Source organism: Molothrus aeneus, chromosome 10 (assembly GCF_037042795.1).
Source record: "Molothrus aeneus isolate 106 chromosome 10, BPBGC_Maene_1.0, whole genome shotgun sequence".
Lineage (NCBI taxonomy): Eukaryota > Metazoa > Chordata > Aves > Passeriformes > Icteridae > Molothrus > Molothrus aeneus.
The window spans coordinates 20,863,595-20,890,892 of NC_089655.1; the positions used below are offsets into that span (position 1 = coordinate 20,863,595).

The window sequence follows — 27,298 nt, forward strand, 5'->3', positions numbered from 1 at the left end:
TCTCCCGTCAAGAGAAAAACTGAGCAGACCCCAACATTTGTTAACAGTACACTTATTTTTTCATAAAAGTAGAAGCAGCTCTTGCTGAAACGTGACATAAGAGGTTAAGATAATGCATCCAGAATGTAGGAGTGGATAAAGTCACAGCCAAAGCTCCAGGAGTTAGCAGGTCTGGGCAGAACTGGTCCCTCCATTACAACCTGCAACGACTGAAGAGCAGGACTGAACACTGTAAGTGACAGGCTGACAGTGCTCTAAGTTTGTACAGAAGTTAGCAGGCTGAAGATGCCCTTCCAAAAATAACAAAAGAAACAGAAACCAAGAACTGCTGTTGGATTTTTGGCATAGTATTTATTGAATAGTGTATTTTCTAGAGCCACTTTATGATAGAATTGTCTGTGCACATTCAGCTCAGATGGTTATTCTGAATGGACAAGGACCAAAAAACAAAAAAGAAAAAAAACCCAAACCATGGACTGAATACATAGATCCAGGGGAGATTCATGAATATATTAAGATGAAACAAAAAAAGATTCAGGCCTATCAAGTTATATACTTTATTAGGAATAACTACATGGATAATCAGAGTACAGTTGTAGGCTGGAGCCCAAAAATGCCCTTTTTTCCCACATAAAAAAGTAAACTTTCATAAAAGCTTGTTTAGCAAAGCCAGAAGCAGTGTTATTTTAAACAGTTTATTTACATTGCTCAGATTGACACAAAGAGATATAAAAAACAGTGCAGTCTGACACATTCAAAAGCATCACTAGTTACATATAGATACAAGACAAAGCACAGGTGGTTAAAAAGAAACCAGAAGTTGTGAACTCCTGCTAATACCAACAGTTGAACTGTAAATGAAATGCAGAAATTTACATATTCAGATAGTTTGTGAGAGTGCATTGCAGGGTACAAACTGTTCAGAGATGACAGAAGTGAACATAGTTTTAAAGGAAGACATAAATACATGAGAAAGCCTAAAAGCCTTAGGAATTGTACACCAAAATCTGACATGCCAAAATTGGACCCTGAAGTTCCAATGTCACACCAATAATCCTATGCATTAAATAATGATTTGTTAACCAAGTATGGGGAACGTGTGGGGGTTTGGTTTTTTTAACAACCCTGCTAAAGAGGAGTGTAATTCTTTTCCTCAGACTTCCACTTCAAAGCAAGACAAAGAATTCAATTGATCATTTTTGGTGGTCAAAGCTCCTCATACCACTGTGTTTACAGTGAGGCTGCAGGAGATCATAATCACAAAACTCAATTCTATTTAATTATAAACAACTACATTTATAAAATATCAGGAGTAAGCAGCTGTACAACAGGTTAACTGTCATACTTGATGGGTCAGGTACTTCATAATGTATCTCCATTTAAGAAATCCACAATTCAAACATCAGAATGCTCTGCCAGTAGATGAAGTTAGGCAAGCATAAGAGTCATCCAAACTAGCAGTAAATTATGTCATCATCATCTTCATTTCAAGATCTGACAAACCAGTTTATTGCCTGGAGGGGACAATTTCCATAGAAGAAAATGTTTTAGTTATGCTGGTAAGGAAATAAATCTGTACAAGGGAATGCTGTGTTTAAATGAAGGCCAAGTTACTTATTCCACTGATTGGCTGGTCTACTTCAACACAACTAAAACCCCCTTGTGATTAACTTAGTGTCATCTAACATTTTGCTAATCATGGCTAAGTGCTAATGACTAAGGTACCATAAATGTCAGTCACAGTCACTGCCCAGCCTCCTGCCTGTCAGTCACTGCCACAGAGCAGAGTCTGCCCCACCTGCCTCACACCAAGTGGGTTGTGGATCGGCTTAATGTGTGACTCCTCTTTTCAAAGATCGAGGGAAGGCTGACCAAGGAAGGAGAAGGAACACCCTGTTGGACAAAAAAAAACGTTATTGATCATATATGAGCCAATCTCAATAGTTCAGCAGACATTTCTCAACCTTCACATATCATACAAGGAATGCGTGAGTGCAGATCTCAAAGATTGGCAGCTTTTGAAATTAATGATTCAGCATTTCTAGAGTTTGAACTTAACACATTTTAAAAACTACAGAAGATAGATTTTTTTTTTCCTTGTTACCAGCCTTGAGAGATTTGGAATGCAAGAACATGTTTTTAAAGAGTGGCTGTTAACAAGTATTAGTATACATCCTGCATCACTTTTTGCAGTAATCTCCCTCCAAAATGAAGGCAAGATACACTACAATAATCTCTTAGAGAAACAGAGCTCCCCCTCCAATCCTGCAACTTTCTGTATAATCATCAGCTCTGAGCCCCAAATGAGATGCTGAACACATGTCTCCTTGGCTGCAGGAGGCAACAGACATCCCAATGATTTGTCAGAGCTTGCTTTAGCTGTGCCTGGATGGGCACACACTAGGCAAGAAGCTGACTTTTCTGATGCTTGGAGAATAAGCTGCTTCTGAGACTTAATTACTGTGAAACCAACACATCAATATGTAGCACTAAAAGTAAACCTCTTTGGATTAGCTGAGATTTTATATTCTTTTCACATTAGACCTCAAGATACTTGCACAAGCAATCCTCTGTTGCTCTTAAACAGCCAGCCAAGCTTCTCAGCACATCAACAGGTCATGGTAGTTGGGCAGCTGGTGCACCTGCATGCTTCAAGAATCTTTTAAATAGCGATATTTTGGGCAAGTAAGGGAATACACACTTCACTATGAACAAGCCCTATGCCTGTTTATGGCATGTCCTCTATTTGCAGTCATTGGCAATATCTGAAAATTTAATCCTAAACTCCTCTTTATAGAGCAGCTTTTATTAGGCTTCAGTATTTTACACCAGATTTTTTTTTTTATTTACAGATAGAGAATAAAAAACTAAAACCACAGGTAAAATGAGCTGCTCAAGACTTTCTTGCAACCAAGTTATTAAAGTTCTCAGAACTCTGGCCAGTGAGCTACATGGCCATTTGGACAACTGAACTGAAACAGGAATTCAACTGTATATCAACAAAAAAAAAAACCCCACCACATTTAAAAGCTTGTGAAAAAAAGAGTTTGCACCCAGAACCAGAACCACATGTGAGTGCTGTGCATTACAGGATGTTAAAAAACAACCCTGTGCATTAGAGGATGTTAAGAAGAGCCCAACACCACTTGAAGCCCTTTGTGCATTAGAGCTGTACCATGCTCTCTTAGCTTACAGCACTCAGGATTTCTTGCTCACTTCAGTCAGGATCTGATGCACAGAATTTCCCAGCACCACCCTGGTTATCAGCTCCAGCATCAGCACAAGTGGCAGTAACAACAGGGAAAGCACATGGTCTGTCCAAGGCATGACCATTTAAGCTTTCCAAGTTGGAAGAGGCTTTTGCTTCTAGAGCATTTGGAAGATGAGTATTTGGAGAGCCAGGACACAGCACAGGTCGAGGCTTGGAGCTTTGAGAGCTCCAATCAACAGAACTGGAGTGATGGACATTAACAGCACATTTGGCAGATCTACTTAGGCTGCACATAGAAGAAGAACGAGCAATCTACAATTAGGAGGGATTTAAGAGTTAGTTCAAACAAGGAAAAAACCCTCAAGTATCCAAGCTTTATTGATATTTTTGCTCTATGGTTTTTTTCTGCACCAGAAATTCCTACATAAGTGTAGGCCAAGATTTAATTTAACCAAAACAATAACAGCTTTGACTCTTAATGGACTCAGACAGGTTTCCTGCAGTTTTAGTTTCCTATCAACAACTGCACTGGTATTCCAACTTGAGGGGCTGGAATCCAAACCTCTTTTCCCCTCAACCTTACAATTGAACCAAAAAAGTTTTATGCAAGTTCAGTGGTGTGTGGCATTGGTTAAAAAATCACAACACATCATCTGCTGCCAAGCTGCAGCTTATTACCACAGGTGCAAGAGGTCTGGGAAGAATCTGAAACAGGAACACGGTTTTGCAAGTTTCTAAGATTTTGTGGAAAACGTGTATTTTTGTCTGGGGTAGATATGCACAAAATGAAAAGTACGTAACTTGCAAGTTCATGAGAAATGAGATACTGTGCTGAATCAAAATGAAGACAAATTAGAATGCAAAAACAATTGTTGCCATAATCATAAGAGAAGGAAGAAAGTCCCTCTGCAGGAAATTAGGCTATAGCCCCATTGGTAGATTTTTTTTTTATTTCCTCTAAAGCAAGGGAGTCTGCTGTGATACTGCCTCCCTTACTGCTTCATATTTTCTCATGTGGGAGAGCAGAGCTATATCTTTATGTTGTACAATTTAATGGCCACTCAAACATAGTGAATTACCTCAATATTGAAGTACTGACACATCAGTCAGTAAGAGAAAGATGAAAAGGATTCCCTTTTCTTGGCCTTCTGTCCCACATACTACAGACTAGACAGTAAGTGTTCACTCAACAAATTTACTCAAACACTATAATAAAAAGCAAAGATGATAAAAAGATTCCTCCAAATCTAGTCTGCTTTACTAGACTGTATTAGGAAATTGAGTTTGACCTAATGTAGCAGGAGAAAGCTGTAACAGGCAGCCAAGGCATTGCAGAAGAGTTGCAATATGTAGAACAATATTTTATTTTACCAAGTTTTCTTAAACATTTACGAGGAGATAATTCCCTTGTTGTTTACAAACTTGCAGGCTGCAGCATCTATGTTTCTCTACCCTTCCTTCCCAGTTTGTTTCACAGGATGTCTGTCTCTCACTACTTTGACTGAAACATTCACCACACTATTCAGGGTTGTACACCACATTTCTACTTAGTGTTCAAAATCAAAAGCATGAACCAATATAAGACTTGTGTTGAAACTTTCTCACTCTCTCAGAAGAGGAAACATTCCATCCTGAGCAAAAAAGATTGGTGAGATTTTTCAACTTAAATGTGTAAGTCAACCCCCAGTTTCTAGTGCATCAAGATTTTTATGCATTTTTAAGAAGCAAGGCTTCTCATTAAACAGCTCTTGAAAATAATATCTCTATGAAAGTAGTTAAAAACATTTTTCCCCACTGTGGATGTTGGAATTGCTAAAGTGAGAGCAGCAGCAGCAGCAGCCACCAAAGGAGGGCGATGCTGAGAAGGTGCCTGCCCTGGGGGCACGGCTCACTCACCGCCAGGGAGGAGGTGCTGGTCAGGCGGCTGCCGAGGTAACTCTCGCTGGAGCTGGGGCTCCGCCCTTCCGTGGCGCTGTGAGACATCAGAGCCCTGCGCAGAGCTCGCTTGGGTGTTTTGGAGAAAGAAAAGGCTCTTGTGACCTGAGGAGGTTGACAAGTGGTTAAACACTGACTAAAACCAGGCTGTAATAGCTGCTATTATACAGGCTACCATTCTGAAAATCTCTGGGATGTGTATCAAGTGTTGGTGGTTGGATCACAACCAGCCAAACACCCACACCTAAAGTGATCTGACTTTTAAAGGCTTCCCATCATCCTTGCTCTTCTCATTCTGTCCAAATATGAGGACAACATAGGAAGGAGAGAGGAGGGCACAGATTCAGGGAGAATCTCCCCACATCCCTCAGTCCTGCAGAGTCAGGCCTCCCCTCCTTTCTTAAGTTGCTTCTCAATTTTGCTTTATATTTAAAAGACTCAAGGTATTAAACAGCCTAAGTTCCATAACAGACTGAAAATAACTACATAATACTTATGACTGTAATACTGAAGACTATATATACAGATATTCCCAAACCTTAAACACCCCTCACCTTCTTTCTTTAAGGAGATTATATTTAAGAGTTTTAGTTCAGATTAAGTTTCTCCTGTCACTACTGTAAATACTACAAACCAAAAGAGGAATCCCAGCACAATTCTCTGGATAAAAAGCACTATCTTACCTTTTTTGATGTTTTCTTTATTGCCCTGGATGCTCTGCTTAAAGTACTGTCCATATCTTTAGTGTTCACTTCAACTGAATCAGGATCAGCAACATAAATGAGATTTTCCTGCAGACAAAAATAGTCTTAATAACGGTCAAATATCAGCACTTGCCAAAATATAGTTTTCTAGTGCATTAGGTCAGATTTAGAGGGTTTAATAGCCATATTCCATGTTTATTCTTTACACATTCCAGCAGCTATTTGTTTTCAAGCCATTCTGTTAGATCAACAGCTGGTGCAATCAGTTTGTGAAACCACTTCATCAGTAGTTTCACATTCAGTTTGTCTGATTCAGTTTCAAGTCCAGGGCTGACCAAATTAAAGGCAGTAGGTTCTGAGGCATCCCCAGAGAGTTTCCAAGATAAACATTGCTTTATTCTACTGACACATCTAGCACATTTCTGAAGTGAAATCTTGAGAGCTCCAGCTGTCAAACATTAAGACTAAAGCCTTTCAGCTTAAGTGCAATACATGTTGCAGAATAGCCAGGAGTTTTTGGGTTTTTTCATGCCTCATTCTTTAACTCCAGCATTGCAAAGCAATCTCTGGCTACCTACTTACAAAACGTGGGGGATAGAGGGGGCACACATGGGAAGTTGCTGGGATGATTCTTGCTGTTTGTTGTCTGCATTTTGAGAAAACACATTTTACACTTAAAAAAAAATAGAAGGACCCCAGTCAGCAGCTTTATTGCCATTCCTAGGGCCTAAGGAAGAGTAGCCAAAGCCTTTGCTGCCACCAGGTGGCAAAGTCAATGTTATCTCCCTTCACATGATGCTCTAGAAGTATAAAACCAGGCAAAAGTGCTTAAATTGAAGCTCAATTTGACATTTAAATAAGCAAGAAAGAAGTATTATATAGTTCATACAGAAATTATAACTAATGGGATTCAGCAAAGTAGGTTACAATTTGTCAGTATATGATTGTCTGGGGACAAGAGGGAACTATACATTTATTACACAAAGGTTTAATTTCTATTAAAAATCCAAGTTATATGTCACACAAAATACTGAAGATAGGCAACTCAGAGTAAAGAAAATTAACACTTCCACATCAACACTTTTCATATACGGTACCTAGAAGGGAAGGGAAACCACAAAGCACAATATTCCTAAGTCCCTAGACCACAAGACACAAAATAAAACTAAGATGCTGTTTTCATTATTTAATTACTTCTTCTGTAACAAGCATGCCTTTAAAAATCACAACCAAATATTGCACTGCAGAACATAAAGCATTTCCAGTTTACACCAAGTAGCTTCAGCTGTATGTATTGCACGTATTTTCAGCAAATTGAGATGACTGATATGCATAGACTTTTACATAATTAAAACATCAGCTGAAAGCCTCTTGCTGTAATTGGAGAGGATCTACTCCTCAGATTAGTGGTTTTCTGCCTATAGAAAGCCCACACGCTGAATTTCTAGAAATGTGACAAGGCCAGTGCCTCCTTTATTTCACTGTTTTTTTAATTTCCTTGTTTTAAGGTTGTAGATTTCTGTCTCTGTGAGGAAGATGCTTCACGTCTCTTGCATTATAGTGGAGGTAAGGTGTGGAGCAAAGAACTCAAACTAACAGAGTAAATCCAACACAAATGATCAACAACACTGGGATTGTAAATTCAAAGATAGCTGTGAAAGAAGCAAGCTAAATACAATTCTTCTTGGAACTACAGTGCAGAGTTGAATCATACCCTTTTACCATCACAAATTAATTATAAATAATTTTTGATTTTTAAGCACTACTTAGCTTCTGCACAAACTAACTTCCAGCCTGTTTCCTTTTCTACCTTTTAACACTCACTTGCAGGCATGCTAGCACAAATGTTTTCTGCTCTACTTTACCTCAGGCATGTCCACTATTAACTTCTTTTACTTCAGGTGCTTAAAGCCAAAAAGAGGGAGAAGTCTCAATCAGCAGCATGGTTCCAGAGTACTTACTGCATCTGCTTTACAAATAGTGTTGGCCACGTGCCGACACAGCATCTTCAGCCAGTCCTCCTTGCAAGGGTCTTCAGTTGTCATCTGGAAACTGAGCAGCTTGTTGTTGAGTTCTGTAGGTGGCCTCACAACTAAGGCAAAAGCTTTCTGGCAATCTACATTTTGTTAAAAAAAAAAAAAGCAAGGAGTTAATAAAAAGAATAATATTTTTTCATATAATTCAGAGGGAACTAGAGACAACATGATTTGGTGTGATGATTTTGTCTTTATTTACACACTAGCTCTTGTATCACTTGCAAGAGCAGAGTTCTGTCCACAGCCATCATCAAGAGGCTGCAATCATCTATTCAGGCAATAGCTCAACAACCAAATAATCTGCAGAGCAGTCAGCCTCACCTACCCTCTTTGCCATTTCTCTTCTTAATTGGGTTTCTGTGTTCAGGTTCTTCAGAGTACATAAAGCAGAACACATGATGTGCATATCATCACTTACATTGAAACACCAAATCTTGCCAGGATAGGAAACTGGTGTGACTAGATTCTTTATAAGTCACTATCAATGCTGGAGCAGTATGGCAAAGCAGACAGAAATTAAGTCATCTTTTAGGATGCCAAGCACAGCTTCTCCTGAGCATTATCACCATCACCAGTTAGAAGAAAATTTGGTTTCACACCAACAGCACTTTTCTCTGGCCAGTCTAATGCTCTGGGCTGAAGTTTGAGGTTTGGTTTTATTTTGTAAATCCAGAGCTGTCAAGTGTTTAACTCTGTTTATTTCACACTGCCAATTGGTTGGCTTATGCTAATGCCATCAGTTCTGCCAAATTCAGCATCCTGCAGCAATTCTCAAAAAGCCAAAAGGGCATCAGTACAAGGAATTCTCAAGCTCATACAGAGATTCAAACAGAAGCTTTTACTAAAATCACTTACCTAACATACCATACAATAAATACACCTTAGCATTCCATCCCACAACAGCAGAGCTTCCTCCTTCACACCCTGAAACAGTTTAATTAGCTACCACAGCATTCAAAACACACAGACCTTCTGTCTCCCTGATGTCCAAGACTTTCTTGATCTGGGAGAGAGGCATGAGAACAACATGCTTGAGAGATGCAGGAGGCCTTGTGTGGCCATGGGGACTCTTGAAAGCTCCAATAACTTTATGCCGTTTTCTTGCAATCTGTGGTTAAATAGAATAGAATAGAAAGGGTCAGTTGGAAGAGCTCTTGACATTATTTCCTTTCCTTTCTATATTTTTTACCTTTTTTGCCTGTTACACCAGACACAGAAAATGTTGCTACTCTACCACATAAATCTTAAAGGAGTTCACTTATTTCACTCTTCACTGCCTAGAACCCAAGTGGCTCAACAATATTTGTTACTTGGCATCAAAACACTCAGCTGAAAAATACAATAAATTTTTAAAAAATACCTAGAGAGGAAGTAATTTTGCATTACAGACCTCAATTCTACCCTGCATAACAAACAAGGTTCCTTTGAAATCTACCACAAGGTAGCCTAGATTTAAACAGAAAAGACAACATCTATATGCATGATCCAACGTAAGGTGTGGTGTGTTATGTCCTAGAAATATCACTTGCTGTTGCTTATGCATGCAGCCACTGAGCAGGCTCTGCATAAAAACATGTAAGGCACTTGTGTGCTAAAGTAATGCATCTTGTTGTTTGTCTCTTGTCCAAGAGACAAGCCAAAAAGCTTTAATTAAAGTGATTTTATTTTCCTTTCCTTCCTTTATGAGAAGTGATGAAACTGAGTCAACTCAACAGGGAGAGTTCATCACTAGTCACAAGAACAGGATTTTGTCTCTAAGTGCTGCTTAGGACAGCACTAATTTTGAATTACTTTAGAGTTGGTCTTCTATGAAGACAGTGTTCTTCACTGCTGCAGACAGCAACAAGTACTTTATGAAAGTGTCCTTTATAAATTCAGTTCTTCCACATTAGTCTCCAAAACTCAGATTATTCTTCCCCTCTAGTTCTTCCTAACATATTCTTGGTTTAAGGCATATATTACAACTTTGGTTTTTTGGTAGCCTAAGAACAGACAGGTCTACCAAGGCCATTCACTCCCATTATATACAACTAAACTTTAAAAGGAAAAACAACCTGATGAGCCAAAGACTCCAGCACTTTTTCATCCATTGGTGCTACTCAAAGTGCTATTCAGATAAACATGTTTTAACATATTAAGCTGCTTTTATGTTTTTACTCTGGCTGCAAGGCATAAAAGGCTACATTAACACCTCTCAGCCATGAGAGGCTTCTACAGTAGTTAATGGAAAAGAAATATCAGCATGTGTTGACCTATCAGCAATCTGTGACTTAGAATTCTGCCTCAAAAGGTCTTAAATAACACTTATTTATATTCATGTGTAGTGTCAAGCTTTTTACAATTCAGTTCATGAGATGTGCTGGTATAGTCACCTTACCTCTAGGCAATCATTGAACAGAAAGAGTGTGACCTGCTCTCCCCTGTCACAGAGGTCATCCCCAAGTGCCACAGTTTCCAGACGCTGCACCAAGCTGCGGTGGGAGGACAGGAGATTGGCCTAAATGACAAAAGCAAAAAGCTCATTAAGCATTTAGTTCAAGGGCTGGATTACTGCTTGCTTACAGCTTAACACTGGCAATCTGTTTAAACCAGCACCATTGCATTGTAGCCTCACACATTTTTGCAAAGGGAACAAAGTACTGCAGGCATTTAAGAGATCTGCAGCTTTGGAGAAATCACTTACTGGACATCCATCCACTTCATAGACGACATCAAAGAACTGCCTTTGTGCCTCTGTTTTTCTTTTGTCCTCATTAATGTGTCTAAGGAGAGCAAAGCATATAATATTAATCTTCAATAGCAAGCAACAGTAAATGGAGGCACTGCATTTAAAACATACAAAAATAATAAAGCTAAACATTCAGGGATAGGATTTACACAGCACCACTTGCCACATTTGCCTGAAGAAATAACCAAACACCACATGAAATCACATCAGAAGCTCCAGCTCTAGAACACTATTCTTGTCACGTTACCAGCACTTGACACACCCATCAGTTAAAACATGATTCCCCTCCCCTGCCCTGCAACATTTAGAACCAGAGACAACTCAGTTCTTTACAGCCTGCATTTTGTCTCCTCCAAATCAGGACTGCAGCTCACCAAGGAGCAGATCCAAGAATAATTACAATTTAAAAGTTGTTGTTAAAACTGGACAAACATTTACCCAATTAATGCAGGAATTCTTGTTGCTGGAGACATACGCTACACTTCAAAAGAGGTGAGACTTCCAATCTAAACAACTTCAGCTTTCAGCTAATTAACTCATGGAACAGTGCCAAGAAGAGCTAATACAGGACCAGAAGAAAAACTAGTCTCCCACCAAATGTCTGTCCTTTCAGTAGATACAATGCATAGAAGTAAGATTTAAAGACAAAAATCCATCTCTTCCATTCCAGAGGGAAAAGATAGAAATAAGAGTTGGAACAGAAAAGAGGACTGGGGACAGCCCCTGCTGAGGCAGGGGGTCAGCAGAGGTTCAGGTACAAGTGCTGGGGAATGTCACAGACTCCTTCAGAGTGACACCCAAGTGACAACAGCAGCCAAAAAGAGGCTGAAGAACACCTACAGTTATGTTTACTTACTGTTCCTTGTGGCAACATAAAACTGATAATTTAGGAGGAACAGAGGGATGTAACTGCAGTATGTTTAACAGTATGTTCCATAGAATCAACATGACTTACGTCATCACCTCCTTTAATGATTCAATAGCTCTCTCTAGAGTTATTTTATCTGGGTTCTCTTCTGCTGTATGCTTCTTAATATCTACAATTAAAAAATATAAAGAAATAAAAACTCCATACATATTACAAGTGCCTGAAAAGAAACGTGAAAAGCTCAAACTTAAACTGAGTTAAGATAAGCTGACTGAAAACATCAAATCTACCCTGGAGTCCAAGTAGCACTGATTGAGTGGGGAACAGAAGCTGTCCAGACAGCTCATTAAGAAATAAAAACCACATACAATACAGAAACCAAACCCTTAAACTATTAAAAAAAATTAAATTGAGGTGCAGAGACAAGCGCAGAAGTCTTTTTCCACCTGAAGCAAAGGGTGATGTGGATTTTTTATTATCTTTATTAACAAAAGCATTATTACAGCAAGTGGTTGATACCAGGTGGAACACATGAAACTGTGAGCCTTGTCAATATGAATTGCTCTCTAGTTTATGTTAGTTTCATTTGAATCTCAATTATATTCTTGTTTGAAGAGACAGAATTGTCAGTGCAAACTGTTCCTCTATCTGTATCCTGCATACAAATGTATGAACAAGTGGAATTTAGACAGAATTTATGCTTTCTTATGTAGTGGGTCTCACTGACTGCCAGGAGTCATGGTTAACTCACATAATCAGGCTTGTTTTAGATGAGAAAAGCTGTTTCTAATGATGACAAAAGGTAGATATCATCTTGTGGTTTTAATACTTTCACAGACAAACTAATAAAAATTACATCTCTAGGTTACCATTTAGTAGTAGGGCAACACTGGGCAGCCTTTGAACAGGACGGATAAGGAGCTCGGCGAGGCTTTGGCGGCCACATTCAGGTTTAGCTTGATTTATCTGGGGAAAAAGGAAATAATGTTTACTTTTTCTTTTTTACACACATACACAAGAGAAGCACAAGATCAGAGAAAAATTCCCTTCCTTGAAATTAGCATTGCTATACAAGTGTGAGAATTGTTTACCCCAGTCATTAACAGAGCATGTTAAAAACCACATTCTATTCAAAAGAACACAGTGATTTATATTCTCAGAATGTCTAGTTCAAAGGGTCCATATCAATCATTCAGCTCTTGTTCCAGCTGCTAATGTGGAGTGAGACTGAGGATGACCTCAGTCTCTTATTTGTTCCCCATCTTTTAGATATCAATACTTGGATGTAATTCCTAGTTCCTAGAAAACACAAGCTGAAACTGTCAGTGTTTGACACTTGACTATTTTGATATAGGAGTTAAAGCTACATTGCACTATTAACAGTACACACATATCTGAAGAGATCAAGAGTCTTAAGGCTCATCTTCAGAAAACTTTCTTTGAAGATCTCCTTCCTGTTAGATCTCCACTGTTAGGCTCCTATTCATTAGACACAAGAATGCTGAGAAATCATACCTCCCTGGAGCTTCACAGCTGCCCAAGGAAAGTTAAAAGCTGTTTCAGAAATACAAGTCTCACAGGGAAGGGACCAGCCAAAGCAGCAGCTCCAGTTATCTTTACAGAAAGAGAAGAGATGTATTTGGGAGGAACTTTTTTCCAGCAACAAATGCATATAATCAAACCACCTTGAAAGCTGTTTAATAGAGAAGGAACTCAGACTTTTTCTGAAAGGGTCTTATGAGGAGCTTGAGGGATTGAAGTTCAAATCCTTCCTATTTCTGTCTCACCAAGAGGTGTTTGCATTTCTTCAAGCTTTCAAAATTTAATATTCTTCCATCTACTGCAGTCAGTAGAACATGGTAACAGCCTCCATGTTCTACTCACAGAGTTAGTTCTGCAGACACTCACCTTTAGGAAGGCATGAAACCTTGGTTTCTGCTTTTCACATCTTGTAATCATCTCCTTGCTCATTTCAAAGAAATTCACAAATGGAGGGTATGTTTTCAACAAGTCTTTTGACTGAAAGAAACAACTGTTAGGGCTCTGCTTTACATATTATGTATCCTTGTACATATGTTCATATGCCCTGAGCCATACAAAGCTGCTCAAAGGCACATTGCAATAAAGAATAATAAAAAATGTGTTGTAAACCCATACGTGTTCTCAGAACAAGACATTTTTGCATGCCAGATGCCCCAGATTGATGCTGCTGATTAAACGCAGGCTGCTCCCACCAGCATCAAGCAAACATGGCAATCTTAAAAGCTGCTGAGCAGCTCAAGTGGGAGGCAGGTTGTCACCTAGCAAGAGGCTTTTGGTGAGAATTTTGGAAATTTCAGACAGGTACTTTCACCAGTTACTGCAGTCACCTTTTAAACCACCAGAAGCAATACCTTAGACTGAAAACTTTTGAATGACAAGCACTATTTGTCTCAAAATCATCAGATCAGCAAAATAATCACAAGATAACTAGCAACCTGTTTATGTTAGGATTCTTTGCAGTCCCAAACTTAGCCTTCCTGCTCTACACAGGATTCCTTATTCATTTATATGTTTCAAGTCTTGAAGAAAGAACAGAAGTTTGTGAAAAGTTATTTTCTTAGTTCTTTACTATTGATCAGAGGCAGCAGATGGCTAAGGGGCTGGGAAGTGGCTTTTAATGTCTGAGTAAAAAGCATGTCTGTAGCATTGCAAATTACAGTTCTCAAACTGTAGCTATTTGTAATTATAATCCTTCATACCTGTGAACAGACAGACACACTAAAACTTGACATGGATTGTATGACCTAACTCGACTGAAAAGTCTAAATAAAAAAGACAATGATACAAGTTGAAGCTCTTTCTCAGCAGTGCTTGGCTTGTGTTTGCTAGATCTTAGAAGTGGATTGTTCATAAGGCAAGATAATAGTTGTAAGCATAAAGAAAGAAACAGGAACTTACATATTTGAGAATGATGTCACCAATACTTTTGCTTTCAGTCCAGTTTACCATAAGATCTTCCAGGTCTTCCTAGAATACATGCAGGGATGGGGGGAGAAAACAAGCTTTTGAGCATAAAGTGCATAACGCCATTAAATGGGATCACTATTTTGCCAAACACACATCATTAGGTGTGTTTTTGTGCTGACAAAACAGGCAATCCTAAAAGCTGTACAATTTCACATTCAGCCCCTCCAGCCTACTGAGGGCTGAAAACAAGAGACGTCTGGCTTACTGAATATGAATATATAGCTGTAAATCAGTGCAAGTACAGCTTGGCAGCATGTCAGGACTAGCCAACTCTGCAGCAAGATGACACTGCTGCATCCAGCACAATACACAACACATCCCAAAGGAATAATGAGAAAGGATACACAGAAGACAGTGGAACCAATTCTAATTAAGACTGGACAACTTATCTAGGACTTAAGTCTATAAGACAGGATTGAAATAGAACTAGGATAGATTCCACTTACTTGCTACACCAGGGTGTCAAGGAAAGTGAGACCAAGCCTGTTAAGCCTATATGAGCTTGATAAGGATCAAGCTCAATCACCATCAGATAATAAGAGGGACAGGAGGGCACAGCTGAAGGTTCAGGATTCACCTTCAGTGAAAAGGATTTATCACTAATATTGGTTTGTTGCTGCCACTGCTCATATCTTTGTAACACCAAAGATGAAGGAAAACACAACAACTACATCAAAGCAACTCTCTGCTGCAAGTGACTTCAATTTGCCACACGGACACACAGCTCTACTTTCATCTCTGTCTCAGTGGGCACACATCAATAGCTGGTGTGATTAACCAGACTGGACCCCACTGGTTGGAAAAAAAAAACAACAAAACCTGTACAAACAAATCACCAAGCTGCAGGTAGCCTGCAAGTCTCTCTACTTTAAAAGCCTACAGAGAAATTCTGCAGGAATAGGCAGATGCCACTATTTGAAAGAGTGTATCAGCACCAGGAAGAGTTTATACCTATCCAGCAGGCACAACTGAAAACATGCAGAAAAGATTCAAAGCCTCTACAAAAGCTTCCCCTGCAGGGGAGAAGGTGCAGCTTGCCTTGATCTTAGTGTGCACATCAAGAATATCTGGAATGCTGCCAAATATGGTCTTGATCTCTTCCTGTGCAAGGATTGGTCCCCCAAGTTGTCCTTCCTTCTCCAAAGGAACTTGAAACAACTGATGAATTAAGAAAAAAAAGTTAATGCCCTCCCAACTGCCAACATTGTGTTGGAAATAGCTACGAAAGCAAGTGTTTTCCTTCTGAATCATAATTTCCTGCAGTCACAGTCTTGAGATGTCTCCATTCAGCAAGAGTGGGTTTTGGAGAGTGGTTTGAAGATACAAACACTTTGTTTGATACATCTCTACAGCATAACCTCCTCTCATCTCTTTCTACTCACACACATCTTGGCTCATTCTTTAAGTAGATAATCAGCTGCAATAGAAATAAACTTTCAAGAAATTAAGCTCTTCCTGAAGTCGTTTGCTGTTCTGCTCTTCTTGGGATAACAAAAAAAAAAAGATTTTTCCCCTCTGCCATCTCTCTTTATTCACTAATATCTAAAATATTACTCAAGAAGATCTTATTTTCCTGACACTTCCAATTTCCATATATATTGCAATACCACTGCAGATCCCAGATTAGAAATTGTATTTTCCAGCCTGAACCTGAGTATTTCTATATGTCAGTAAAATTACATGAGACTGTTTATATTGTCATTTTCCTGTGAAGCTCTGATGCACCCAAGCCCTCAAAAGCCTGGAGATCACAGATGGAAAATATTAATTGATATAAACATTGGCTATCTTATTACATTTGACCTAGACTGGCTTTAAAGCCATCTTACCTGAATAATTGTTGTCAGAATATCAACATAGTTACTTTCTGTCTGATACAATTCTTTTGCAACCTGCCATCTTGCAGACTGCTTGAGAGGAAGAGGAGTGGAGTTTTTGGAAGGTCTTGCACAGGATTTTGGTGTTTCTGATGAAGAGATATTCCCAAAAGGAAACAGAACTTTATTACAATAGAGTCCCTAAAAAAAGCTCATCCTCAAAGACAAAAGAAAAAACTGCAGAATTTTTAAGTGAAGACAAGTTTGGGGTTTTTTTAAAAGGCTATATTCTAGAGTTATCAGGGCTTTTCCAAGAAAATGGCTCTCTTTATTACAGCCTACTTATGGAACAACAGTAACACATTATTCCTCAAAATTAGACTGAAACTAATAAGCCATTCATGGGCAGGTCAATGACTTGACCCTATTATTAGTTCCTTTTTTAGCAGGAAGCAAGGATCAGGTGCTGAACATTACTTATTTGTACACTAGTACAAAAGTGCTTTTCTACTTCCTGCCATCCTTGCATTAAGTGTATAGCTCAAAACCATTTACTAAAATCAGCCCTTCCACATGCCACTTACATTTCATCCTATAGAGGGAAGGAGAAAGGCTCAAGAAAGTCATTTCTCTTAAAGCTAAAGCCAAGGTGGACTGGAACAGTTCATGAGTTTTAAATATTTGCTCATGTATTGGATCTCAGAGACCTATGTCTTTTTTTTTACATCAAAGCTCACTAATACCATAGTTAACAATGAAATAAGTACCTTACCTGTTGTTTCCAAAACAGCAAGTTTTGAGACTAACTGCTGCTGTTGGATTAGAAAAAAATTCCCTACCAGGGGTAACAAGAGCACTAGCATTACCTAAGAAGGCTGATCTTCCCTGAATTCCTTCTGAATTATCACTTAGAGGTTGTGCCTCTTTGGGAGCCCTTATGTGATTTGAGTTTGCCTTTTTGAAGCAGTAGCAGCTCCAGATACCTCCTCTGTATGATGGAACCAGACCTTTTAAAAAACACTTGGGGTATCAGCTTTTAACTAACCTAAAATTTTGCAGTTCTTCTCTTCACAAGAGCCATGTGCAGAGATATTTAAAACTCTGTCCATTGACTCAAAACCAATTGATGATTTATATTCTTGTGAAGTTTTAGACATGACAGTTTGCTGGCACAAAGAGTGTTGCCTCAACAGAACGTTTCAAAGACCTAGGAGTGGGCCCTGCAGGAATTTTCCCTTTTAACTGCTCTAGAAAAGAATCTTCGTCCTCTTTCTCCCAAGTATCCTATGGAGAGTATTTTAGATGATTTACTGTTGACTATGCTGCTAATTTGCTACAGACTTCCAGCAGAGTATTTCAAGCATTGTGGATTAACACTCAACTGTACTCCCTATTTATCACCTCCACATCTATTCCTTCAGATATTAACATGCTTACTGTGATGACAAGAGGCAGCTTGGCCTGTGTCTCAACTCTTCACTCCAACTTTTTCCTCCACACTTTGAAAAGGGAAAAGCCTGGAATTACACTACAAATCTGTAGCAGAACCTGTAAGATTTCTCTACCACCACCATTTCCACTTGCATGCAAGAGCTGCTAACCACTAAGTGTGGCTGAATGGAAGGTTTTAGCTCTACCTCCATTGGCAGTGCTTGACTCTGGAGTGTTGGAAATATCCAGCAAGGAGCCAATGGAGAGGGAATGCTCAGCTGAGGGGCGTTTCCGAGGAGGGAAGGGGGACATGTCTGTTTCCCTGGTCAGCTGGGCCAGAGTCTCTTTCAAGCGGCGCCGTTTGCGGTTGCTGTTGGGCGTGCTCAGGGAAAGCAGCGACACTGACTTCTTGAAATCAGGGCTCTCCGACTGCAGGCAAAGAAAACTTCATTCAGGGCTTTAACATCTGTGTCCAGTGCAACTCAGTGCAGAGATTCACAGAGATCCACACACAACACAGAAGGAAACTTCTTAGGGAAGCCAAGGGAAAATGGGTGAAGCTTTTTGTTTCCCTTTCTGAAATAAAAGCCACAGTGGTGTTTTGTCTGACTAAAAGTAAAATCTTTGGAAAGCAGAAAGAAATTTCTATTCCAAATTAGTACCCTATGTATATTCCAAAATTAGTACTCTATGTGTAAAATTTATAATGGATTACCTAGAACTAAATGCTGCTTTAAAACATCTGATCTCTGGCCCCATGCACACTATGTTGCATGCTGATTTTACCACCAAAAGATGCTGGGCATTGTGTGAGTGTTCAACATACCTTCTCAAATAAATACATGGACTCTCCAGCTCTGGCATCCATTTGAATGCTTCCCCAAAACCACTAGGAAAAGGAAAAAAGAAAACACACATTATAAACACATTACAGAGATTCACCCAAAGTTAAAAATGTTCAAAATAACCTATAATAGTTAAACAGTTGGCATGGAAGATATTTTTTTCAGAATAAGAACACACAGTTCTACATAGCACAGTCTCTAAAGACTTTTCAGCACTAACCTCTTGCTTTACAACATAAAGTTTTTTTAAAGGTTCAAATGGAAGATCTTTTACTGTACTTTCTTCAACCACCAAGTGCGTACACCTTTCATCACCAACTGGTAAATAATGTCCTCCTAGATAAAAAAAAAAGGCAAATAATCAGGAAGAATATTCTTGTTAGAAATTAGTATATCACTTAACAGTTCTGTGGCCCCTATCATTATAAACTCCATCCCATTCTTCCCAGAGGTTTTCATAAACAATCACCTTGCATTTCTGTCATTTCTTCCATGTTAGCTTTCTCATCATCAGAGAATCCCAGGAAGCTTAACATGCAATCCTGAAAGGGAGGAACCTTGAACTGGTTTCTAAAATCATCATCAGCTGCACAGAAATCACTGAAAGAAAGAAGATGTACAAAAAAGTCACTTAAGTGACTTATGTCAATATTTAAGCAGAAGCTCACAACATTTCAGGTGAACGAACAGGATGCAAAGTGAAGGCTGAAGGAAAATAAACACCTACATTTCATTCCTTTTCTCCCATGCCTTATAAATCCACTCAGCTTTCACAATAGGAATACCAAGACTTACAGCAATCTACAAAACAGGAAAAGCATAAGTTATACCAAATAGTTCCATTTAAATCATTCCCACATCAAGAAAAATTTGTAACCTTCCTTTTACATTTCAAGACAGATACTGCAAAAAGTGCATATATTCATTCAAAAGTCATATCCAACTGCAGCTCCCCAGAGTTAGAATGTACGAATTCAGTGACTAGGAAATCAGATCAATAGCTATTTTGACATTTCCTCAAAAGGGCACCATTTTGTTAGTCTGATATCCTTCATCACTCACAAAAACACAAAATCAAATCTCTGTTCCAGTGGAATATGAGATCTTTTTTCTGCTTTTGATACTTTGTATGAAGAAAAATACCCCATCCTGCTTTTATCAAAGAAAAAGTGACTATTTGAAAGGTAACTGCCATGACTGTTTGAGAGATTGTACAGTTTTCCTACATTTTCTCCTTTGATTTGGCATAAAGGAGTGTTTGAACAGAAAGTAGGACTTCTCTTCCAACTGCAAGATTGTAAAGACAAACAAGGAAAGAAAAAAGCAACATCCTACCAACAAGTCAAATCAAGGAGAGTCAAGGGCCATAGACATTGCTACATCATATTAAGTAGTACAAAAATCTATAATCTGTTATTTACTTCTAGAATGAAGATAAGTGTCCCAAGTGATTCCCTTTTAGAATCAGAAAAGAAAAAGCACACTCATGTCTATTTATGCATAAAGGTATATTTGAATCCTCACCCATAACAAGTTTAAAATAATTTTTAGAAGACATGCACCAATTAAGGAATGAAGTTTTTTACTAGTTACCTCAAAGTTTATTGTTTGGCCAGACAGAAGCAGGCATTTGTTCATCACTGTCTTTACTACTGGTAGCGAATCTTGTTATTTACTATACTTGTCTGTTTCAAATTTATGTTATTTAGATCTCCCACAGGACAAAATCATGCCAAAGCTAAACACCAGACTGAGATGAATTCACCATCACAAGTTATTGCTGTTAGTAAAGGAAAAAACAGCAGCTTCTGAGCTGAAGTATAAAGAACAGTCTACAAAAGCCAGATTCCAAAGGTTTCTATGAAACACCAACTCAAGCTTACATACTCTGAATTTGTCTCCATGTGTTGAGTTTGCCACCAGATGAGTAACTTTTGAGCTGAAGTCCCTTCTAATAATTCCACCCATGTGATGAACCAAGGTCACAAGTTTAACCTGAAAAATGAAGATGAAAAGTTTTCAGTATCTTTTGAAGAGCAAGTTCAGTACAAAAGTGGTTTACAAAGCAAGTTACAGAAGGTTACATTAAATGCCTAGAAATAGAAATACTCTGATCTGTTCTTAAAACAACTTGTTCACATTGACAGAAGCTACAGCTAATACATCAAAAGAGCTGTTAAGATTTATTTTTATTTCAACATTTAATACAGCCTTGCTGTGTAGCCTGAAGACTATCCAAGCTACCAGTACTCTCATGATCATCATACATAATGCCTTCACCTTTTCCCACGTGTTAGATTTGACATTTTCCTTGCTGATTTAGTCAATTGTAGATCAAACCTAACTAACCCCAACACCAAGCAAAGGCTTTTGGTTTGGGTTTGTTTTTTTCCAGATGAAGATGTGGAGCCATATTGTTGATTCCCAGGTGTCCAGTAGGGAAATTAGATGGCAACTGCCTGCTGAAATGGAAAAGCCATGTGCTAGAGTATCAAACAAAGGGTAAAGTCCTGATAGCACAATATGACAAGGTAACATGCCTGCAAATGCTCTGAACGGAGCTACAAAGATTTACTTGCTTATTCTACTACCTGTACAAAAAAAGAGGACACTACTGGGTAAACATCTTATCTGAAGCCTCAACCTACAACCCCTTAAGCCTTATTGAATTAGAGCAGCTTAATGTCACTCAAAATAAAAGTGACCAAAAACGACACAGACAAAATGACTTGAACAAAATTTTGTTCCCATCCTCAAATATCACTGCCTCTGGACTTGCAAAAAACCAAAAGAACAAACAATTCATTCTTCCCATACAAGCCTGAGTCATGGTTAAACCCTATAGGTGATGGAACAGAAGAGTATCTTGAAAATATACTTAACATGCTTTTACCACTCCAAAGAAGAATAAATTACTTACTAATTCATCTTTCTTTCTGAATCCTGTAAAGCACAGTACCAAGTTCAACATACTCGTACAGTACAGTGGACGGCAGGAGAAAGGTAAAGGCTGAAAATAAGAGGAAAGCTCATGAGTCAACAGCATGCTGCACCCATTAAAGTTTTCACATTACCTTTAATAACATTACTGGTATGTAATAACAATAGTAGTTATTTCTAGTATTAAAAATGCATCAGACACTAGTCCAGGTCTGTGTATTCAGTTATACCTTAGCTCCAGGCCTGCTGATAAAGTAACTAGAGCATCCCCAAGTTCTACAGGTAGCACTCCATCCTGTTTATTTCCTCCCCAGTCCATCTGCTCTACATTTCAACTTTGGAAATATAAAGTGATTACTGGAGAATCATTTGTATGCTGCCTTTCCCAATGGCACAATCCCAGCTGGAGATCAACAGCTCCCACAACTACAGCAGCAGTTGTAGCCTTACCCCGTCTGCCTGCACTCTCTCACTACGTGCAATATTCTAACACAGCATCAGAAACTTGCTTTTCTTAAAATTCTCTAGGAACATTTATAACTGGAAGAGCAAGAGGGATTTTACTGTGAACTCTTAGAACTCAGTGCAGTGTGCAGCTACTGATCTGATTTCAGCAGGAAGCACCCACCTCTCCTTTCTGTGCACAGTGCAGCACGACCGGCGGCCCGATGACTCTGCAGTCTGCCTTGCAGAGGTTGCTAAAGATGGGAGCTTGGAAGTCTGACACAACGAAGATCGTCTCAAACTCTGGGCAATCAGCATCTCCCAGCTCTTCCATCGTGTCTGTCTTTATGTAGGGCATTTTAATTTCCTTGATGCACAGGGGTCAAAGGAAAGCATTACTCAGGTAACATACTTGCACAAGTGTAAAATTCAACTGATATTTATTTTGGACCATTAGAAAAATGTGTGATTCATATTTCAGAGACAGAGTTAGGGTTTGTGAAAGCTGAATGCAATGCACTGTTCTCTAGCATAAGAATAGCTATGAACTGCTGCATGCTTTAAGACTGAATGTCAAAGTAATTCCTGCTTTTGAGGAATCAGAATTCTGGTTGCTTAAGCAGTTTATGTATCAGTTCACAATGATAATGTAGCACTGGAAGGAGCTAGATAGAAAAAATACCCTAAGCTCAAAAGATAAATGAAATTTCAGGCTGTCAGAACAGCTTAGGGTACTGTGGGATGCTGCTTTTTAGTAGCAAGCTCCACACTGCAAAACACCCACAGAACAGCAATAGGTTTTGTTCATTGCTTGATATTTTTAAGTGGTTAAAAAAATTTGTCCATTCCATTTTCAAACACTAGTTCCAAACTTTATCTCTTATGCCTTTCACATCAAGAAATGGAAAGGCATTTCTTGCACTTCAGTTTGAATGCAGCTTTCAATTGAAAGAGAAGTCCATTGACAATTACAAAGCCAGTTCATAGCACAAACTTATGTGTGACTGAACACAAGCATGCAGTTGGATTATCCCCATGGATATTCTGATGCCCCTGTTAGAAAACACCACTAGAAAAGAGCTACAAGTATTACTCCATATTTTAAAAAAAGTGCTAATTTGATGAGCTGTGACACCATCAGAACCATTAGCATATATTATGACCATTATGCCCAATTAATCCAAATTAAAGCATGTGCACATTTCAGTCCCAGTGAAGTGTAACATGCTGCATGCAATTACATGTGCTGAATTGCATGACATACCATATGAATAATACTTTTTATTAGTTTTTCTTCTGATTTATCAGGGCTACTTTCCTTTATCTTTATTACAGGTACTTCCATTATCTTAATGGTCTGTGGAAGAGGAGAATTTTAGTACAGAAGCAAATTGGTTACTACAAGTCTGAAGGCATAACATGTCCTTCCAGTGACTGTTTTATCTCAGGCCCACATACCTCCAAGGCTTTCAGAAGCTCCTCACGTTTCCCTGCTTCCTGAACCAAAACCACTCTTGTTTCTATTTGAGGCATTTCTTCTGCTCAGAGAGAAGCAAGGATAATATTTGTATTTTAGCAGAAAAATCTCTGTTATGTCTAAATCAAGCAATGATGTATAGAAGAACACAGGCAGACAGCAGCCTTTCAAGATTCCTTATCAGGAGCAATGCTGAAAATTAATGTTACTTTAAGAAGAGTGTCCTTTAATTAAGGCATACCAAATGACTTAGGGCCCAAACTTTCAAGTATGAGGTGAAACAAGAATCTACAATTCATGACCAGTCAAAACAAAAACGTAAATCAAGGGGTAAGGAGGAGGAAAGACAACAAGCAAATGAAAACCCCAAAAAATTACAGGCTTAATGCTTCTAGCAGAACTAGATACCAAGATCTGCTAGAAAATAGACAGCTGGTATCTTTTCTAGTTTCTGTGTTCCTGGTGACAAGTTCATTACTTTCTTGGTGACTGAGCAGTTACCAGGAATATCAGAACTGAAACTGATACTTTCAAACATTAATAAGCCTTCAAAATATTAGGAGGAAGAACAAGTGTTGCCTCCACGTCATTTACATCAACAGACCACCAGCACATTTTGGCTACTACCTTGGAGGAAAACACTGGTGGTTGTTTTTTAATTTCAAGATTTCTTCTTGAATTAATTTTGGGCTTAAGACTATTAATCTTTTCATCTCTCTACCTTATAGCTATTAATCTGTCCACCTGTACATAACAGAGCAGCTGCAGTTTCCAAACACTGGTGTCAAAATGTCACCTGGAGCGATTTACTCCACAGAAGAGACATCAAATGGAACTGACAGCTTTCTGTACAACAGCCACAAAATTCATTCAATTTGGGCTGTAACTCCAAATGTTCTTAATGAAAGGATTCCAGATCAACACCCTTTTCCCTCCTCTATGTACATTCTGGAGTCCAAAGTACTTTTGGTTTTTCAAAACTACTAAATACCAACAAAGTAATCAGTCATTGCAAAAACCAAGCAGTCTTAAAATAAACTTCCCCCATTACCTTCAACATCCAGAACAGTTGCATGGAATACATTCTCTTTGGAGGTTTCTATAATTTTTGAATCAAGAACAGAAGAATCAGCCAAGAGGCTCCTCCCAGTTTCAGACACCAGAGTGCTGCTGTCAGCCATGATTATGCTTTGTTTCTTTCTTCAACAGCTGCAAGGTGGAGGGGCCAAGCTCAGTTACACGTGCCAAAAGCTCATTCATAAGAGGCCTGTGACCAAGGCTGTCAGAAGTGACTTCAGAAAACAAAACATTTAGGCTGTTACTGAACTCCCACTCACACTGATAGAGCATCAAGAGAAACACAACTGATAGAAAAGACTGACAACAAAGCTGTTACAGAAATGGTTCTGTAATTCATTTGCACAGAGGAAACTTCAGCTCTGAGCACAGGCAAGCACAAACTCAAGTGCTTATTTAAAAAACCTTAACCACAAAGCACCCAACTAAAAGCACTTGTTTCTTTCAGTGACAAACTATTTATAAGCTACAGCTGAGACTAAAATTAGCATTGTTGATTTGAAACATTAGCAGAAGAATTAGGGTAAGCATAACTAATCTTGCTAAAATCTGACTTTTCAGGTGAACTGCCTAGAGGTACTGTGGTTAGAAATGAGCACCCAGAGAGTAGAGCCAGGACTATTTACTCTTAGAAAAATTAAAAAAGCTTGAGAGCCTCTGCAAAGCTGATATGCAAATATATGTCTAGCTGTATGGTCTGGTCTGCTGTCCTGCATTAACTATGACACAGTAGAAGTAGCCTTTCATCCTCAGATAAAGAGGCCTTCTCTCCTCTCAAACACCATGGATCTGTGCTCTCCCTGCCCATCAGCCTCGTCACCTACAGGAAAGGCAGAACCCTCAACCCTCTCCTTTTCTGGGAGCTACCTACCCAAATCCTGCAGCACAAAGATTGTTCTCAGACACGTGCCCAACACACAGCCCATTCTCTGTCACACATGAGGCAGGCAGGGCGAGTTCCTGTGACTCATCACACACCCAGGTTTCAATGTTTGCACAGTGAGATCAGGAGTTGCCCAGAGCAGCAACTACAGCTGAACTGCTGTTGGATAATAATGCTTTGTAGCACTTGAACTGAAATTGTTCTTGTGGCTGCATGTGCCCTTTGAAAACAGCAGCTGCTCAAATAATGCACTAGAGCACAGTCTGAAAGAGGGCTCTTGAGGCAGTAAAACCCCTAGAGAACAGCACATACTATTTTTCAAATTGGGTAATGACCATCCCATTACAGCAAAGCAAGTCAGAAGACAAAAAGCAATGGGCACTTTGGCATACCAGGAATACAGAAAAGACTGGGACTCATGGAAGGGGTTCAAATCTTCATAATACACAAATTCTTAATGCAGTGATGAGCAGTAATCAACACCACAAATCTATCATTATTCTAGACATATTCAGCTCCCAGACTTGCCACCTTAGTTTCAATTTCCAGATCACACACAGCTGTGCAGGTCCATGGAGCTGAGTTTCCTAGACCTATGTCCTAGTCACCCACCTCATTTTTCTCCAAGCAAGAGGAGAGAGTGACCTCAATCAGGAAGAGTCTTTGGGGAATCCCCTGACCAGAAAGTTACAATGTCACCACCAGGAGCTGTAATACAGTTACCAATTCCTTTGGCAGCGGTGGAGGGAAGTATAATCTTGGCAGATTCAAACCATATTGTTAATAATGATTACCACAAGGACAATTACAATGTAAATACAGAGGAAAACAAGCCCTCCAGTTAGAGGCACAACTAAACTTAAATCCTAGAGATTATTTCCTAGAAGTCTGAGACATCAGTACAGTTATTATTATACCAAGTAAAACGTACATGAACTCACTAAGAACTTCATTCTGAAGAAGCCCAGACTTTGGTCTGGGCATTGATTTTCTTTACGGATTTTTATAATTTGTTTATTTCTGAGGTTCCATCCTGGGTGTGTTTAAAAATATTCCTTGTTTTAATAACCATATAATAACAACAATATTTGTCACTAAACTTATGGATTGAAAGTGCCAAGATACAGAGGAGAACAAACTGCACACACAGACACGAACACAACAGTTTTCCCTCACATAAAGAGCAAAAGTCAGAAGACCATCACTACAGGCTTCAGGCAGAGCCAATGCCCCCATAGCATCACTCAGAAATTACCTCCCAATAATTTGTGGGAAGCCTGAAGGACACAAACTACCCACAAACCAAAATAGGTTTGGTAAAGCAAGGAAAGGACAGTAAACACCTCCCACGCTTCCATGTCCCTCCCGAGGAACCACCCAGGAAGGCTCCCGATCGCTCTGCAGGGAGGTGGCGCAGGACAGGACAGGACAGGACAGGACAAGGGGCCGCCGCCGCCTCACGAGCCAGCAGGTGCCGCCGGGCCCGGGGCTCCGCCCTGCCCAAGGAGCGCGGTCGGCGGCCTGAGGAGCCCCGGGACAGCGCCAGGGCCCGGAGCCCCCACAGGAGCCCGACACACCGGCTCCGCACCGGGCGAGCCGCCCGCACCCCCAGCCCCGGTGCCCCCTCACCGCCGGTGCCGCCCGCCGCCATCCGCCATCAGCGGCCGCCGCCAATTCAAAAAGCGAGCCGCCGCACCCACACCGCCGCCCATTGGCTGCCGACCCCACCGCCCCGCTGTAAGTCGCCCCCTCATTCGCCACGGCCGCGAGATGCCCCGCCCACTTGCCCTTCCTTTTCGGCCGCACTGCGCCCTTCTCCCTTCCGGATTGGTCGGTGCACCTGCCACTCAGACGGAGAGCGCTCCCATTGGGTGTGAGATGTTTCCTGGGCAG

At 39.7% G+C, this 27,298-nt stretch overlaps 1 protein-coding gene across 1 annotated transcript; it reads right to left on the reverse strand.

Annotated features, from left to right (window-relative positions):
- Positions 1-331: 331 nt before the first annotated feature.
- Positions 332-27,064, reverse strand: ECT2 (epithelial cell transforming 2). The gene is made up of 25 exons (XM_066556486.1): positions 27,035-27,064; positions 24,497-24,654; positions 23,427-23,506; positions 23,233-23,325; positions 22,153-22,335; positions 21,505-21,594; positions 20,472-20,579; positions 19,312-19,385; positions 19,054-19,184; positions 18,805-18,920; positions 18,566-18,628; positions 17,946-18,168; positions 16,321-16,457; positions 15,530-15,649; positions 14,423-14,491; positions 13,391-13,501; positions 12,352-12,448; positions 11,570-11,651; positions 10,570-10,648; positions 10,264-10,383; positions 8,856-8,994; positions 7,812-7,966; positions 5,830-5,937; positions 5,108-5,251; positions 332-1,893 (listed from the first exon to the last, which is right to left on the reverse strand). The coding sequence occupies exons 2-25, from the start codon at positions 24,624-24,626 to the stop codon at positions 1,804-1,806; spliced, it is 2,742 nt and encodes a 913-aa protein (XP_066412583.1). The 5' UTR covers positions 24,627-24,654; positions 27,035-27,064; the 3' UTR covers positions 332-1,803.
- Positions 27,065-27,298: the final 234 nt, after the last annotated feature.